At 46.1% G+C, this 13,988-nt stretch overlaps 1 protein-coding gene across 7 annotated transcripts in view; it reads right to left on the reverse strand.

The window, feature by feature from the left end:
* Window positions 1-1,173: 1,173 nt before the first annotated feature.
* Window positions 1,174-13,988, reverse strand: part of CASZ1 (castor zinc finger 1) — a 183,646-nt gene continuing 170,831 nt past the window's right edge. For all 7 annotated transcript variants that reach the window (XM_040533267.1, XM_040533268.1, XM_040533270.1 and 4 more), the window contains 2 exons: window positions 12,085-12,319; window positions 1,174-6,973 (listed from right to left, as the gene is read on the reverse strand). In XM_040533267.1, the coding sequence (XP_040389201.1) occupies window positions 5,718-6,973; window positions 12,085-12,319 (1,491 nt within the window). In that variant the 3' untranslated portion in view covers window positions 1,174-5,717. The remainder of the gene's footprint in view (window positions 6,974-12,084; window positions 12,320-13,988) is intronic.

Raw genomic sequence — 13,988 nt, forward strand, 5'->3', positions numbered from 1 at the left:
GTGGAGACAAGCTGCATCGAGTGTCCAGGCTTTTATCTAATCTACTGTTCTTTGCAGCCGGCGCTCCCAACTGCTGGATCGGCTGCACCACGGCAGTGCTGTGTCGCACTGTGGATGTAAGGACACCCTCTTGCCTGGAAAAGACTTTCACATCTCCAGTGGCAGTTGCTTTACTCTGCAAACGTGGCGCATACAAGTGTCAGCAGCAGGAGGAAGCTATGGAGTGGTCAGGTAGGAATGCTTTCTTTCAGCTCCTGATGTATGGCATACAGATTTGTGTATTCTTGTGCTATAAAAATATACGGCTTCAGCATTGCATTTTAGTGTTTATTAGTGGAGTTACCAGTCCCACCCCTTCCATGCAGACAGGATGTTTCATTCATGCTCTGTTTCTATTTTGTTAGGGTGACAGTTGAACATGTATTGACTTAGTGAGCTTTGAATGTCACTGTAACATTTCAAGTAGGTTACAGCAGGCACAGTGCCACTGTGGATCCCAGTTCACCACTGTGAGTTTGCAGGCCAACGTGGGAAGAGAAAAGTCAAAATGCAAGCAGCTGCATCTCTAATTCAGGCCCCAGTTTAGCAAATCACAGAGGTGTTAGCATCGCTTCCATCAGGGGCCCTGATGAATACTTCAAATAAAACTGCAGGGCTGCTTAAAAAGTTTGAAGCCAGTCTGTAAAAAGAGAAGCCTGTTCTTTTTGCACTTATCACCATAGTGGTGGTGCTAAAACAGTGGCTGTTAAAATGGGTGCTGGGACATTACTGGGACCGTGGTGCCTTAAAAGACCTGAACTGCTCCAAGACTTGTTAGCTGTCCAAAAAATAAAACACCTCCTCAATCAAGAAGACAACTCGATCACTTGAAACTTTGTTGTTTTTTTTTTTCCAGTTTTTATTGAGTGAAAATGTCAAACCTTGCATCAGTCATGCAAAAAAAAATCAAATAAATAAAACACATATATTAAATTTCTAATAGCACTAAATTCAAGTGGAAAAATATTCAGTTCTTAATAACGCAGGTGCTGAAGAGACCAGATTCAAGTAAATCAGAGCACACCATCCTGTTTAGGGTGTTTTTTTTTCACTTTCTGCATTTTTGTCTCAAAACCTATATATATATCTATATATCTATATATATGTATATACATATAGATATATACACACACACATATATATGTGCATACATATTATTTTTATATTTATATATATACACATACATATTTATAAAACATTAAAAAGAGCATTGGTGGTTCAAGCATTTATTTCCCCCCTCCCCCACGGAAAGAAAAAAATAAAACAACAACAAAACAAAAAAATTACACATTTAAAATTCAAAATGAGCTAGCAATGGCTTATAGTCCTAGTGTGCAATATGGATATTACAAAAGGCTAGAATTCTCCCTCTTTGTCTTTTTTTCTTTTTTTTTATTTTTTTTTACTTTTTTTTTTTTTTGCTACATTGGAAAAAAATTTTTTACTTTTTTTTTTTTCTTTACAAAATTCCTTCCACGCAGACTTTAATCCAGTTGAGTTTGTGGCTAGAATGAACAATCTAGTCAATAGTTTTTATTTTATTTCATTTTTTTGCTCTTCAGCAGTGAATGGTAGCAGAATCAGGAGGGTCCATCTCAAGGTTTATTTTGTTTGTTTTTCATTTTGTTTTGGACAGAACAGTTCCGTTTCCTCTCTCCTCTTTCCCCCTCCTCATACGGTTCGTTGAATCTCTCTCTCTTTCTCTGGTCATTCTTTTAAGCACTTATTTCAATAGCATTGTATTAACAGTCCTGTTGATATGATAGCTTGAAGTGAAAACCACCTTGCTGTCATAGGGATCTTTGTGCTGTTGGGGCCTTTGTTCAGAAAAGCACTTAAGCATGGGCTTAAATCTCTGCCGGTTCGGAAAGCATGTGCTTAAGAGTTTTGCTGAATTAAAGCCTTAACATGGCAGAATAGAAAGACGGGTTTAACTTTGACTTTTTTGTTGTTGTTGCAAATATAGACGTAGTAAGAGCTTTACAGAAACAAGGCTTGGAGAAGGTAGGACAAGAAGTGCTCCGGGGGTGGGACGAGCCCGCTGCCAGCTCTGTGAGGGCAGCGTGGCCACGGCCCTGCCAGGGAACCTGGCCGCCTGGGGTCGGCCCTGCACAGGTGCCGAGTTTAGCAGTAGCCTGCTGGGAGAGAAATCTCATACCCTGTGCCAGCTCCTGGAGAGGAGGTGATAAAGGATTGGGAGAAAGGCTGAGACGTCGGGGAGAAGTAGGGTGCCTTGGGGGAGAAAATGGTGTGCATAGATAAACACAGGCCCCTCTGGCACATGCGGAACGGCCCCATGTCAGCACGGATCCCGGCCCGGTGGTGCTGACCACGCCTGCCTAAAGCTGCCTCTGGGATGATGCACATCGTCCGGCTCCAGCTACCGGGATCCTCTAACCCCTCTCCTCCACACACTGCTGCTTCCTCCCACCGTCCCGCAGTGACGCACTGCGTGGCCACTGGTGCGATGGGCCTGGGGAAGAGGTACAGACGCCGTGTCCGGGTGCGGGTTCCCAGCTGGTGGCAGCAGGGACGCAGCCCCTCTATCCTGAGTGGTACCGAGTGGCCAAAGTGAGCCCCGGCCTTGGCACTGCCACCGGGCTGCCCTGCGTGCCCTGCTGACAGCGCTCATGGGCGGGTTTCACCGAACACCTGCAGGATGTGGTGCTGAAGGCAGTGGGCTCGGTCCTGCTCCCCCTGAAGTCAGTGACATCCATCAGGGTGGTTTCAGTGGTACAGAGTAACAACAGCTATTCGGCAAGATGGGGCGTGTGTTACGTCAGAGGGTTCCTCCTGGAGCCCATCACCTTAGTATCTGGGTAGTTGAATATGGGAAAAATGTACAAGTACAGAACCTGCAGCAAATGCCGGTAAAGTTAGGATTTTTACCCCATCCAAGTTCTATAAATTCCAGGCCCTCGTTCCCTCACTCGGCCCCAGGAACGAGAGCTTCATTATATTCAAGAATTGGGTTGTGCTAGAAAACACACAACTGAGGGCAGGGGATATACCAAACAAAACAAAAACAAACAAAAAAAATGAAACCCTATAAAAATAAAAGCCACACAAATAACTGATAGAGGAAAAGAACTCCAAAGTATTAAATAAACTACAAACTAGTAATAACAATATTTCATTTGTTTTGTTTTCATTTGTTTCATCTCTACAAAATTCAAGTTAAAATTCGGAATCGTGCAGCTCCGGTCAGTGCTAGGAGTGTGAAGTCAGCCTCAAAACGTAGACTTAAGGCCCCCCTCCCCTGCCACCCCCTACAAACAAACACTAAATTGAAAAAAAAATAATAAAAGAGAATAAAAATTGCACACAATTAACCATATCTAAGGGCTGTCCAGAAGGCAGGTGACCCCCCCCCCCCCCCTCGTCCCCCTGGCATGGGTTGTCTCTCTTTTGTTCTATATATAGGAATAACCTTTACAGGAAAAATACTGTACTTCTTAATTTTTTTTGCCTTTCTTTTTGAAACGATATCTGAGCATTCTGTCCCCACATTTACACAGCTGATCTGTTTGCTTATAAATCAGACCTGATCTGCACCAGTTCCTTAGGGAAATAATAATAATAATAAAAAAGGCAACCTAAACTCCTCGAGGCCTTTTTCTGTTCAGGGTGGAAACAAATTACGGGGATCCCTTGGACCTGAAGTGCTCTTGGGGGGGCGGGGCTGCATGTCATTGGAAAAAAAAAACAAACTAGATTTAAACAAAAAAAAAGGGGACAAACTTCAGACACAAGGAACCTTTTGCTAGGCTGGTATACTTACAAACTGGCACTGAAATAGCTATTATCAGAACTAATTCATACAGCTAGTCCTTCTGGAGCCTGTGTTTATATAGACAAGCCCTCTTTCTCAGACTCAGGTGAGGATTTGGGGTCAAACAGCTACTGTCTCACCTGTCAGAGTCCTGGGCAGCCTCCTGTAGTGTGTGTTCCCAGACTGGGCTACAAAAAGAGAGCAGGGAAGTGCCTGTAACCAGGGGAAAGCCCAAGCTTCTGGAGGTGGCAGGTCCCAACATAGTAAATCCATTTGCTCGTGCAGTGCCCAAGCTATTAGCCCTACTTGGCAAAATTTATCAGCATGGACCCAGAAATGCATTTTTTTTTAGCTGGACTACATCCTGGCCTCAGCTGGCATCTCCCCCCAATCTCTTGGGGCCACATAGGTTGCTGCAGCCTCGTGTTTTGTGGCTGCAAAGGCCATGCCTGGGCCAATAGCTCTGCAGGTGCTGCAGAACAGCCCCCACTTAGTGCTGAGCAAAGGAGACCCCAGGCGGAGCAGAACGTCCCGCAGAGGGACCCTGAACATCTGCCTGCCTTCTCCTGCCTCCTCAGTGGTGCCTTCACCTTCTCCCAGAAGTCACCAGAGCTACATTTCAGTCCATGCAGGAAGCCAGACTTGTCCGTCCCCGATGAAAGGCCGGGGAGGAGGGCTTGGGGGTGGGGACATACCTGTCATCGTGCGACTGCGCGGGTCAGCGAGCAAGTAGTATTTGCAAGGCTGCTTTAACGGCTGGGACGCTCTTCTGCGAGAACGGTGCTCCTTGTGCTGCACCGTGGCACAGCGTGCCAGCTCACAACCTCCTGACTCTACCGAGTCCTCCTGAGATGGGGATACTGAAGCACCACAAAAACGCCTCGCCCTCCATAGAGGGGAGGCACCTGGGGGTTGGGATGAGATGGAACTGGATGGGAGATTAACCCCAGTCCTCCAGTGTGACAAACCCTTTATCTGCCCGCTGCGCCCTTCCCAAGTTACTTCAGCTAAATCCCTACAGGCAGAACAGCAGGGATGGGGAGAGGTGCCCTACAGCTGTAGACAGAGAAAGTTTTACAATATAAATAGCATTCAAAATTATTATCATTAATAGTAAAAAGGATCTGGAAGAACAGAGGAGTGTCCCATTCCCACCCCTGCTCATTCATTAATGCGTCCTCATTTATGTGACAATAAATACCCACTCCCACCCTTGCTGTCTGATGCCATCCATTTAATGCTGGAGAAAGGAGAGAGAGAGAGGGAGAAAGGGGGGGGGGAGAGAGAGCGCACCCCCTCACCCCCTCCTTCCCACTGGCAAAAGCTGAGCTAGTCATCTTTGTGACACCAATTCCTTGCATGTTATATATGTGTGTGTGTGTGTACATTATATATATAGAAGAGACACACACACAAATATATATTTCTAAAATTCATTACCTGTTGTTCCCACCCACCCCCCTCCAAGAAGTGGAGATTATTATTAATATCGTACAACTGAAAACATGGAAAAATAAAACCCAGAAAGAAAAATGGGGGGGGATAGAACCCCACCTATAACAAAGGGTCCCCAGATGGGCGCAGGCCCAGCGCACCATTCAGGGGGCAAGGAGAAGCAGCTGGTACCCTCGAGGTCCGTGTCTGTATAAAAGGGTATTTTTTTGCTGCGTCCTGCCCCCGTGTTCTGTGATCTGCAGAATGAAGTGATGCGGCACCAGTCCCGCTGCGAACCTGTCTCTTATGGGGCCTGTGGATTATGGGTTTCCTTCCTTCCTCTCTCTCGTGCGTGTGCCACGGAGTTTGTTTTTCATTTGCCATCCCAATCTTTGTTCTTGCCTCATATGGGGTCCTCTTAGTAATTCTGTGTAAGAGCAAAACCAAACCACTGCTGCTGTTGTCTCTAAGATTAAGGAGAAGCTGCTGGAGCAATGGTAGAGGCTGGGGCAGCAGCTGGAGCCGGAGCAGGAGTTGAGGCTGGAGTAAGGGCTGGGGCTGGCTCGCCCTGTGGCCTGGAAGCATCGCCGTGGTCTGTGGAAGAAGCAGCCTCCTCTGGTTCCCCATCATCTTTAGTGGCCAGGCCCTCAGGGTCGGGCAGCGATTCTTCAGAATCTGTGTTCAGATCTTCCTCTTCATCATCCTCCTCATCATCGTCATCATCATCCTCCTCTTCATCATCCTCCTCTTCTTCGTTCATCTCCTCCTCGTCATCCTCTTCATCCTCTTGGGAAGAGTCATCCTCGTCCTCCACATCGCCAGAGCCAGATGCCGCTGCCCCTCTCTCCTGAGGGGTGGTCCCGGCTCTGCTCGGTGACGGACCCTCAGTGGCTTCCGACTGCTTCTTGCTGAGGTCCAGGGAATCATTGAGGCCCACACCTGCTGCGTTCTGCAGGAAGAAGAGGGAGCTGTTGTTGTCAGTGCTGAGGTTGAGGGAACTGTCCAGGTTGATGGAAGAGTTCTGGATGTCATACTCGAGAGTGGAGTGGGCAAGGCCCTCGGGGCCGGGCGAGATGGCAGGCAGCTCCCCTCGCTCCTGCTTCTCGTGTTTGCGCTTGTGCGAGTCCATCTGGGACATGCCCACCACCGTGTGTTTGCAGCCAGGGTAGGTGCAGTGGAAATGGGAGCACTTGAGTTTGTACTTGCAATCAGGCACCTCGCAGTCCACGCTTGAGCTGAACTGGCAGAAGCCAGCAGCGCTGATGACGTCCTGCTTGCCGTGGTGCTTGCGGTGGGCTGTCACCTTGGTGCTGTCAGTGCAGCGGAAGCCACAGCGCAGACAGTGGAAGTGTGTGCTATTGCCAGAGAACTGACAGTCTGGGAAGTTGCAACTCAGTGAAGACTTGAAGCGCTTGAAGTCATCCAATACCAGGTTGTCAACGCGATCGTGGTGCTGGGCGTGCTTGTACATGTGGGTACGGCCACAGAACTTGTAGCCACAATTCTCCCGTGTGCAGTGGTAGTGGGTAACCTTGAGAGAGAATTGGCAGCTGGAGTCCTTGCAGTCCTCGTAGAGGTCATAGCGCCGGAATCCCTCCAGCATCATCCCTTCATCCAGCATTTTGCGTGAAGATGCAGTCTTACGGCGTTTGCCAAACGGGGACATGTCCTCAATAATCCAAAAACGCTTTTTGGCCCCCGAGGCAGTTGGCATAGTGATGGTATTCCCTGAGGAGAAAAAGCGAAGAGTGGCGTTGCTGACAGACAGGGCTCTCCTCATCCCCTAACCGTCCTGGCAAGCTCTGTACCTGCCAAGGCACAGCTGCAACTGCTCCCACCCAGCAGCTCATCTCGCAGGCTCTAAGGAAGCCTCAGCTCTGGGCCCACAGGTGGCTGGTGCCCACTGCCCATCGCTTCCCTCACTTTCCAGCACATCCCACCTTGCCTCTAACTGCCATTCTTGTATAGCTTGGTATTGTCCAAGTACCAGCTGCTCCTTCTCTGTTTTGCAACTCTCTCAGTTTCTCCTGCTTCTTAGTTGTCTCTAGTCCTATTTTCCTTTTAAATCAGACTTTAATGCCGAAGAGTTTACATTGTTCCAGACCAAGGCCTGAGGTGTTTTACTGGAGTTCACTGGGGTTCAAGTGGTGAATGAGTCTAAGTAGTCTAAAAACTGGCACGTGTGTAATGTTTTTCCCCTATCCAGGCTCTTCGTGAGCAGGACACCGTAATACACTACAACTGCCAAGGACAGCAGGAAGTGAAGGAAGATCCCATGCGTGATTGAAAGTGCAAGGGGGGGGATTTATAGAAATAGGATGGACTTTGGCCAGGAGTCTGCAACATCCCTCACTGTAATGAGCCTACATATTACGATGAGTGCACTTAGAAAGACAGATGGACAGATGTTCAATGGGGCTAATTCTCATCATCACTAGCCAGTGGACTCTGAGAGAAAATACCAGTTCCACAGCTTTCCCTTGGGTCTCAAAAATCACATGATGCCCCTAGTAAATAAAGAGCCCTCATCTATCTTCCAGTTTCATTCACAGGGCCAGCATAACTGGCTAGTGCTCACATCCCCTAGGATCAAGCTGACATCAAGGACTTGACCTCATTATATCTGTTAACTTTTTTTTTCTTCTCTCCCTGCTATTTCCAGAATCAAACCACAGTCTCCAGTATCAACATGCAGCGCAGACAAGGTTGGAGGCAAGAAGAATTTCTCACCAGGTGCAGAACTGTGAGTGTAATTGGAAATTATAGCTTGCAACTGAAACATACTTTCTTTTTTTTTTTTTTTTTTTTTTTTTTCCCCTCCATCTTCATGCTTAAACTGCCAACCTCTTAAAAAGAGGCATGATTTGTGACATGCAGTGCCTGGGGCCTGAGAGTCCAGAGCAGCTTACATCCTCATCTAGGAGACTGAAGAAACAGTCATTTGTTTGAATGGTGTAGAATTATTTTTTTCTGGCTGATAAGCAGGTATTAAAGTGATGGATACTATTTTCACCATATCTGGCCCTTCGGTTGACAACCCTTTAAACGAAGGTGGCGATTATCCAAGGAAGCCTCCAAAAGTTAAACTGACACTACTGATAGCTGTAAGTCTACAGACAGGGTAGCAGCAAGCTAATCTCCTCGTACAGTGGGTTGTTCACGTGCCTGGGCTGTACAGATTGCAGGGTGAGCAAAGAGCAAAAGATTTTCCACCCCCATTCGTTACACAGCACTTGTGCTCAGACAAGCTGATCCTACTGCTGCGAGTAGGGATGCCCGTTTGGGGCATCTGTGGTGAGACCATCTTACTGACTCTTAAGGTGGTGGAAACTGCATATTAAGGCTAATTTAGGCAGCCTACCAGTGGAAGAGTAACTTTCTATCACTATCAGTTTTATATTAGCAAGCTCTTAGCTATACAATCTGTGACCACTGCCTGCTCCTCCTTGCAAACGTATTGTAAAATACACTTCTCTGCTTCCAGGCAGATCATTGCCTGCACAAATCACTGCTATCCAGATCAACTCCTTATGCCTTCATTTAAAAAAAATTACAGCCAAACTGCCAAGTCTTTCATCATTAATATGGGTGGTAGTCTTGTCTGCCTTCAGACAGCAACACAAGATAAGACATTTTTAGAAAAAAAGACTATCTGCAAAATAAGTAGAATTTAGATTTGACCCGTTTTAAACTCAGTGTGTCTGCCCAGCTCTTACAACAGTTCAAACAGACGTATTTATAACTTTAGTTAAACCAATTTTGTTTTCTCATACAGGCAAAGTTTCAGAGCAAGGGTATGAAAAAGAAAGAAGATAACCTCCTACACTCATTAGCCACTAGGCAGTGTTCAGTCCCTAATGCCCAGCTGAAGATTACAAGCCTCAACAGATTTAATCCCAAGCAAACCTCACTGGTAAGCGCATGCCATAAGCTTGTCTTTAAAATTAATATTAATGTAAACATTCAGGAAACTATATGAAGATCTACAGGTAAAAAGAAAAGAAACTCAAAAATATGTAATTAGAAGAAAGCACAGCACAAAGGTAAGATGTTTCAGGTCACATGCAAATCAGTTTAAAAAAAAGGCAAAAAAATGGTTTCTTGTGTATTTTGTTCATTAGAACACGTTGCTCTGGACAGGGCAAGGCTGCTTCTCCTGTCAAGTCGTGTGACAAAAACCTCTGAACTTCCAAGCAGAGCTGGTCTTCCAGCCATACTCCCAACCATTCGCCTTGGATTTGTACATTACTACACATGCACACACTAAAGCCAGCAGGAAGGATGACTGGGACATTTATAGGCTGCCACAATCCTCTTTAGTGTGAACTTTAAGCACAAATATGCTCTTAATTAACTAGAAAAGAGCTGGGAGTTGGAAAAAGAAGCCAAAGCTGAGACACACCCTAAAAACCATTCCCAGCTGGAATGAGAATCCCCAGCCTGAGACATCTCTGATCTTAGTCACACATGGGAAACATGGCAGCTTGAAACTAAAACTCTCGATGTATTTTCTGCAGCTGTAAGAGCAGATGCAAATAACAGAGTGTGAGAAACAGCCTGAGATGTCTGATGATGTCATGGTAGTGACACTGACTGTACTTCCCTCTGTTACTTGCACTGGGGGAAAGCAGCTCTGAATTTTACGGCTTTATATATGAATAGGAGGCAGTGAAGCTTAAAGGAGCTATAAAAATACTGGAACTGGGTACCTTGTCAGACATTTACCTGCCGAGATGTGTGCAGTAGACTGATAGGCACTGAGCTGGGTGGCCTACAAGATCTAAGCTGGAAGTCCAAGTCCCATAAATGCTACATGAGCAAAAGTTTGCTTCGTGGCCACCCTGCTGTTATCAAGAGGCAAAAAGTGAATTTTAACTGTGGATTTTGTTAGATTTATCTCATGGTTTGGAATTCATGGAAATTGCTCTAAATTTTTCACAATGATTTGCTGTGGTTTTAGCTGTGGTTACTGCATCAGCAGAGAACTGGAGTAGGCATGGAAGGACCCTTGGATAAAGTTAAATGAGGCACAGAGTGACACAGGCTTCTTTTTTTTTACCGACCCAAAGGTGCCGAGAAAAACGTGGGCAGGGTGAGTGGGGAAGGAGATGGGCAAAGGACACTAAGAGAGAAAGCAAAGAAGTGTTACCTGCTGCATCCTGAACTAAGGGAACGTCACTTTTTACTGGAGTTGGAGTGGCAATGATGGGCGAAAACCCAGTGGTGCTGGCGGCAGGCATGACAATGCCTCTGCTGGATCCAAGAGTGGCACTGAGCAGAGAGTATGAGAGACAAGATGGAGAAAAAAGATAGGGGAGGGTGGGAAGGGGAGACCTAAGCAGGGCTTGTGAGAAAGATGGAGGCAGAGGTGGTGGCTGAGGTTGTGGTACATTGTGGGTAGCATCATCGGCAGCAGCAGTAGCAGTAGAAGGAACCAGGCAGCCTGGAGAATGTGGAGAGAAAAAAAAAGCAGAAAAAAAGAAAAAGAAAAACAAAAACAAACAAAAACAAAACAAAAAACACAAAAGAACCAAAATGAGAACCCAGGAGCGGAAGCAATATGATGAAAATGGAAAATACATTCACAAATGCATGAAACAGAATTGTAACAGAGAAGAAACGGAAGGTGAGGAACTGACAGCATCAGGAAGAGGAGGGTTGTCTGTGCAGAAGGTAACGTGGCTATAGTGGCGTGGGGGAAGAGCCACAGGCTTTCAAGCAGATATTCCTGCTTGTTTGGTCCTTGTGCATTTATCTGGTGCCAGCTTGTACCAACTAACAGCCATGAGGGTTGTCTTACACCTTGGGCAGGGGGACTTGCTCACTACCTGGATAGCAGTGGGGGGCCATTTCCTAGGACGTGTGACTTGGGCTGGATGTTGTGCTGAGAAGGGAGAGAGAGCTACGAAGTGCTGTCCCACCAGAACTCTTTGGAGGAGCTTTGATGCCATGGGGCACCCACTGTCGTGACCCAGCAGTGTTTGTATGAAGGTAACATGTGGTTAGAGGTGCTATCTGATAACCTTCATCGGTCTGGGATGGGAAGGCAGAGTAGGAAAACGTATTTGAAATTAAAGCAAACTCAGAGAGGCAGCTTATCTAGAATGTATCACCTAACACTGGGAAGGAGAGCTAAGAGATCCCTGAATCAACACTAGATGATAACAGAATTCATAAAAGACACCACACTACTGAAGAGATAATTTTGTAGCACAGGGCAGTGGGAGATGGCTACCCATTATCCTTGCAAGCAGGAAACAATGGCAGAAACTTACTGCAAAAAAGAGGAGAATGATGGAGGTCTCCTCTGTGCAACACTCGACAAAGTGGCACAAGAGGCATGAGGCAGGGAGCTCAGTGAGCTGCTTTTATATGTTGCTTTCTGAAGATGCGGTAGTCTTTTTTTCCCTCCTGTATATAATATTTGCTATTGTACAGCCTCTCTGTACCTCAACAGTATCAGAAAAAATGCCCGACTTCAGATGCTGCACAAAGAAATACAAAAAGATAATGGGAAATGCCAGGGACAGAAGAGCCCTGCAACTTTTTCTTTTGTTCCTTTTAAATCAGTTATTCAAAGATCCACTCCAAGACAGAGGATAAAAACCTCTCTTCAGGGGAGAAGAAAGATATGCTGTTAGTTCATGGACCCTTGAAGTGCACATTCTGAAGGATCTCTTCTCCAAAAAGATGGAGGGAGCTAAGTTAGTAAGAGGAACTACCATAAAGCTGGTGCAGTTTATATTTTAAGGTGCAGTTGTCCTTTGGCCTCTCTTCATGAGTTTACCTCCCAAGAGAGCAGGCAACTGATGATCCATTTCACCCCCCTTCTTCCTTACCTGCTGATGTACTCTCATTGCCCACTGGAGTGCTGGAGCAGCTGCGGTCCATATTGGAAGATTCAGAGGAGATCCCCCCTGGGCTACAGCCAGTGTAATCCATGTACTCATCTGTTTCAGTGTCCATCATGCTCGGGGGTCCCTGAAAGGAAGCTGGGGTTCCTGATGAGGCTGGGCTGGGTGCCATGCTGCCAACCTGGGGGAGATTTTCATTTCTTGGAGTGTGGCCAATAACCTGCAGCAAGAAAACAGGACGGGGACTTTCACACCAAAAGCACGATGCCAAGACCAAAACCATCTGTCTGCATGTTTATTTCCCTCTGCCACTGCCCATGAGGGATAACTGGAACATGCTTGTGAGTGGAACCCATGGCACTGTGGCTAGGAGCATGAATCTTCCTTCACTGGGAGCTCAGAGCATTAAACTTGGCACATGTATTCTGGTATGTGAATTGTGATGCGCTCAGAGGCTGGGAGTGTTAATCTTGGCACCAATATCCTGGTGTGTGGATTCTGATGCATTCAAAAGCAGGAGGTGTTAATCTTGGCATTGCTACCTTACTGTGTAGGTCCTGCTGCATTTAGAGACTGGGAATACGACTACTGACATGCCTGCCCTAGTACCTGCATGCTGAGACACGGCGACAGGGGATCACAGACTGAAACCAGTGACCTGTGTGTCTGCTGCTGTGCTCTGTTCACTTGCAGCTGCTGTGGCCTGGCTTGGCGCGGTCTCCTCTGGATAGTTACATCTGGGTAGGTACCCAGAAGCAATGTATATCCAAACACACCGTTAAATGCCTACCGAGCACTCAGGAATGGGAAAAAAATAGAGTTAGGATGGTTAAATGCAGACAGGCAGTGGCAGTACAGCAATCTGTTAGCTTTGCTACATGCCCTGATTTGTGGTTTCATCCTCTTTTTGCTATTTGCTGGACTGCTCCATGGGCTAAGCACAGCAGTAGATTAAGATGTGCACTGTATACTCTTGGGATTGCTTTGGCCACAACTACTACTCTTCCACTGCTAACATGACATGGGATTGCCAGTGAACGAGATGGAAGTCAAAACTAGCATTTTCTGCTCTGCGTGTACCAGGAGGTTTAGGGCTCTGTAGTGGAGGAAAATTTGTTTGTTAAATCTGAGTTTGATTCTTGTACCTGAGCACTTAATTTTAAGAACAAAAGCTGCCATAACAGTAACACCAGTTCCTTGGCATGTGTGAACTCATTAATTCCAACAGCAGTAGACTGGAACGATTAACTTTTTGACAGTACTTGACAACTAACAGGGAACTCTCATTCCTGTCTTGTGGAATGAAAGAGGGTTCCCATCTTGCTTCTACAGATAGCACCTTTTGCTTTTCATATACCAGATGTCCTTAGGGTTAGATTAGTCACAGGTGTTTAAATAAAGGCAGCTCATTTCATCTCCTAAGTCAGTGGAAGTTAATGCAACCAAGGAGTAAGAAGAACAAACAGGAAGTTGCAGGAGTGCTGCCATTCTGAGCAGTAGGTCAGTGCTGCAGTTGAACCTCTTCAATTTATTCATGAAACAGAAAAACCTAATCTGGCAGTTGCTCCCAGTTGTGTTAGACAAAAGTGACTGCACTACCCTGCTACTTCCGGAGATGACAAGGAGAGCCCCAGTGTAATGCCAGATCAGTAAAGGAAGAGAAATTTTGAAACTTGTGTTTCTAGAAGCAGCAAATAATTCTTTATGTGCAACAGGAAATGTTTGCTTTAACCAGCATGCTCAATTCTTCCACATCCTAAGCACTTTAATTTTAATAAGCCAATTGGTGTATACTGAGAGCGTGGGGAGGGAGCGCATGCAAGTTATAAATATGAATATTTCAGTGTTATCCTTCTCAAATGTTTTTCTCCACAACTCACGAGGAAAGG

Source organism: Cygnus olor, chromosome 21, assembly GCF_009769625.2.
Source record: "Cygnus olor isolate bCygOlo1 chromosome 21, bCygOlo1.pri.v2, whole genome shotgun sequence".
In the NCBI taxonomy this organism is placed as follows: Eukaryota; Metazoa; Chordata; class Aves; order Anseriformes; family Anatidae; genus Cygnus; species Cygnus olor.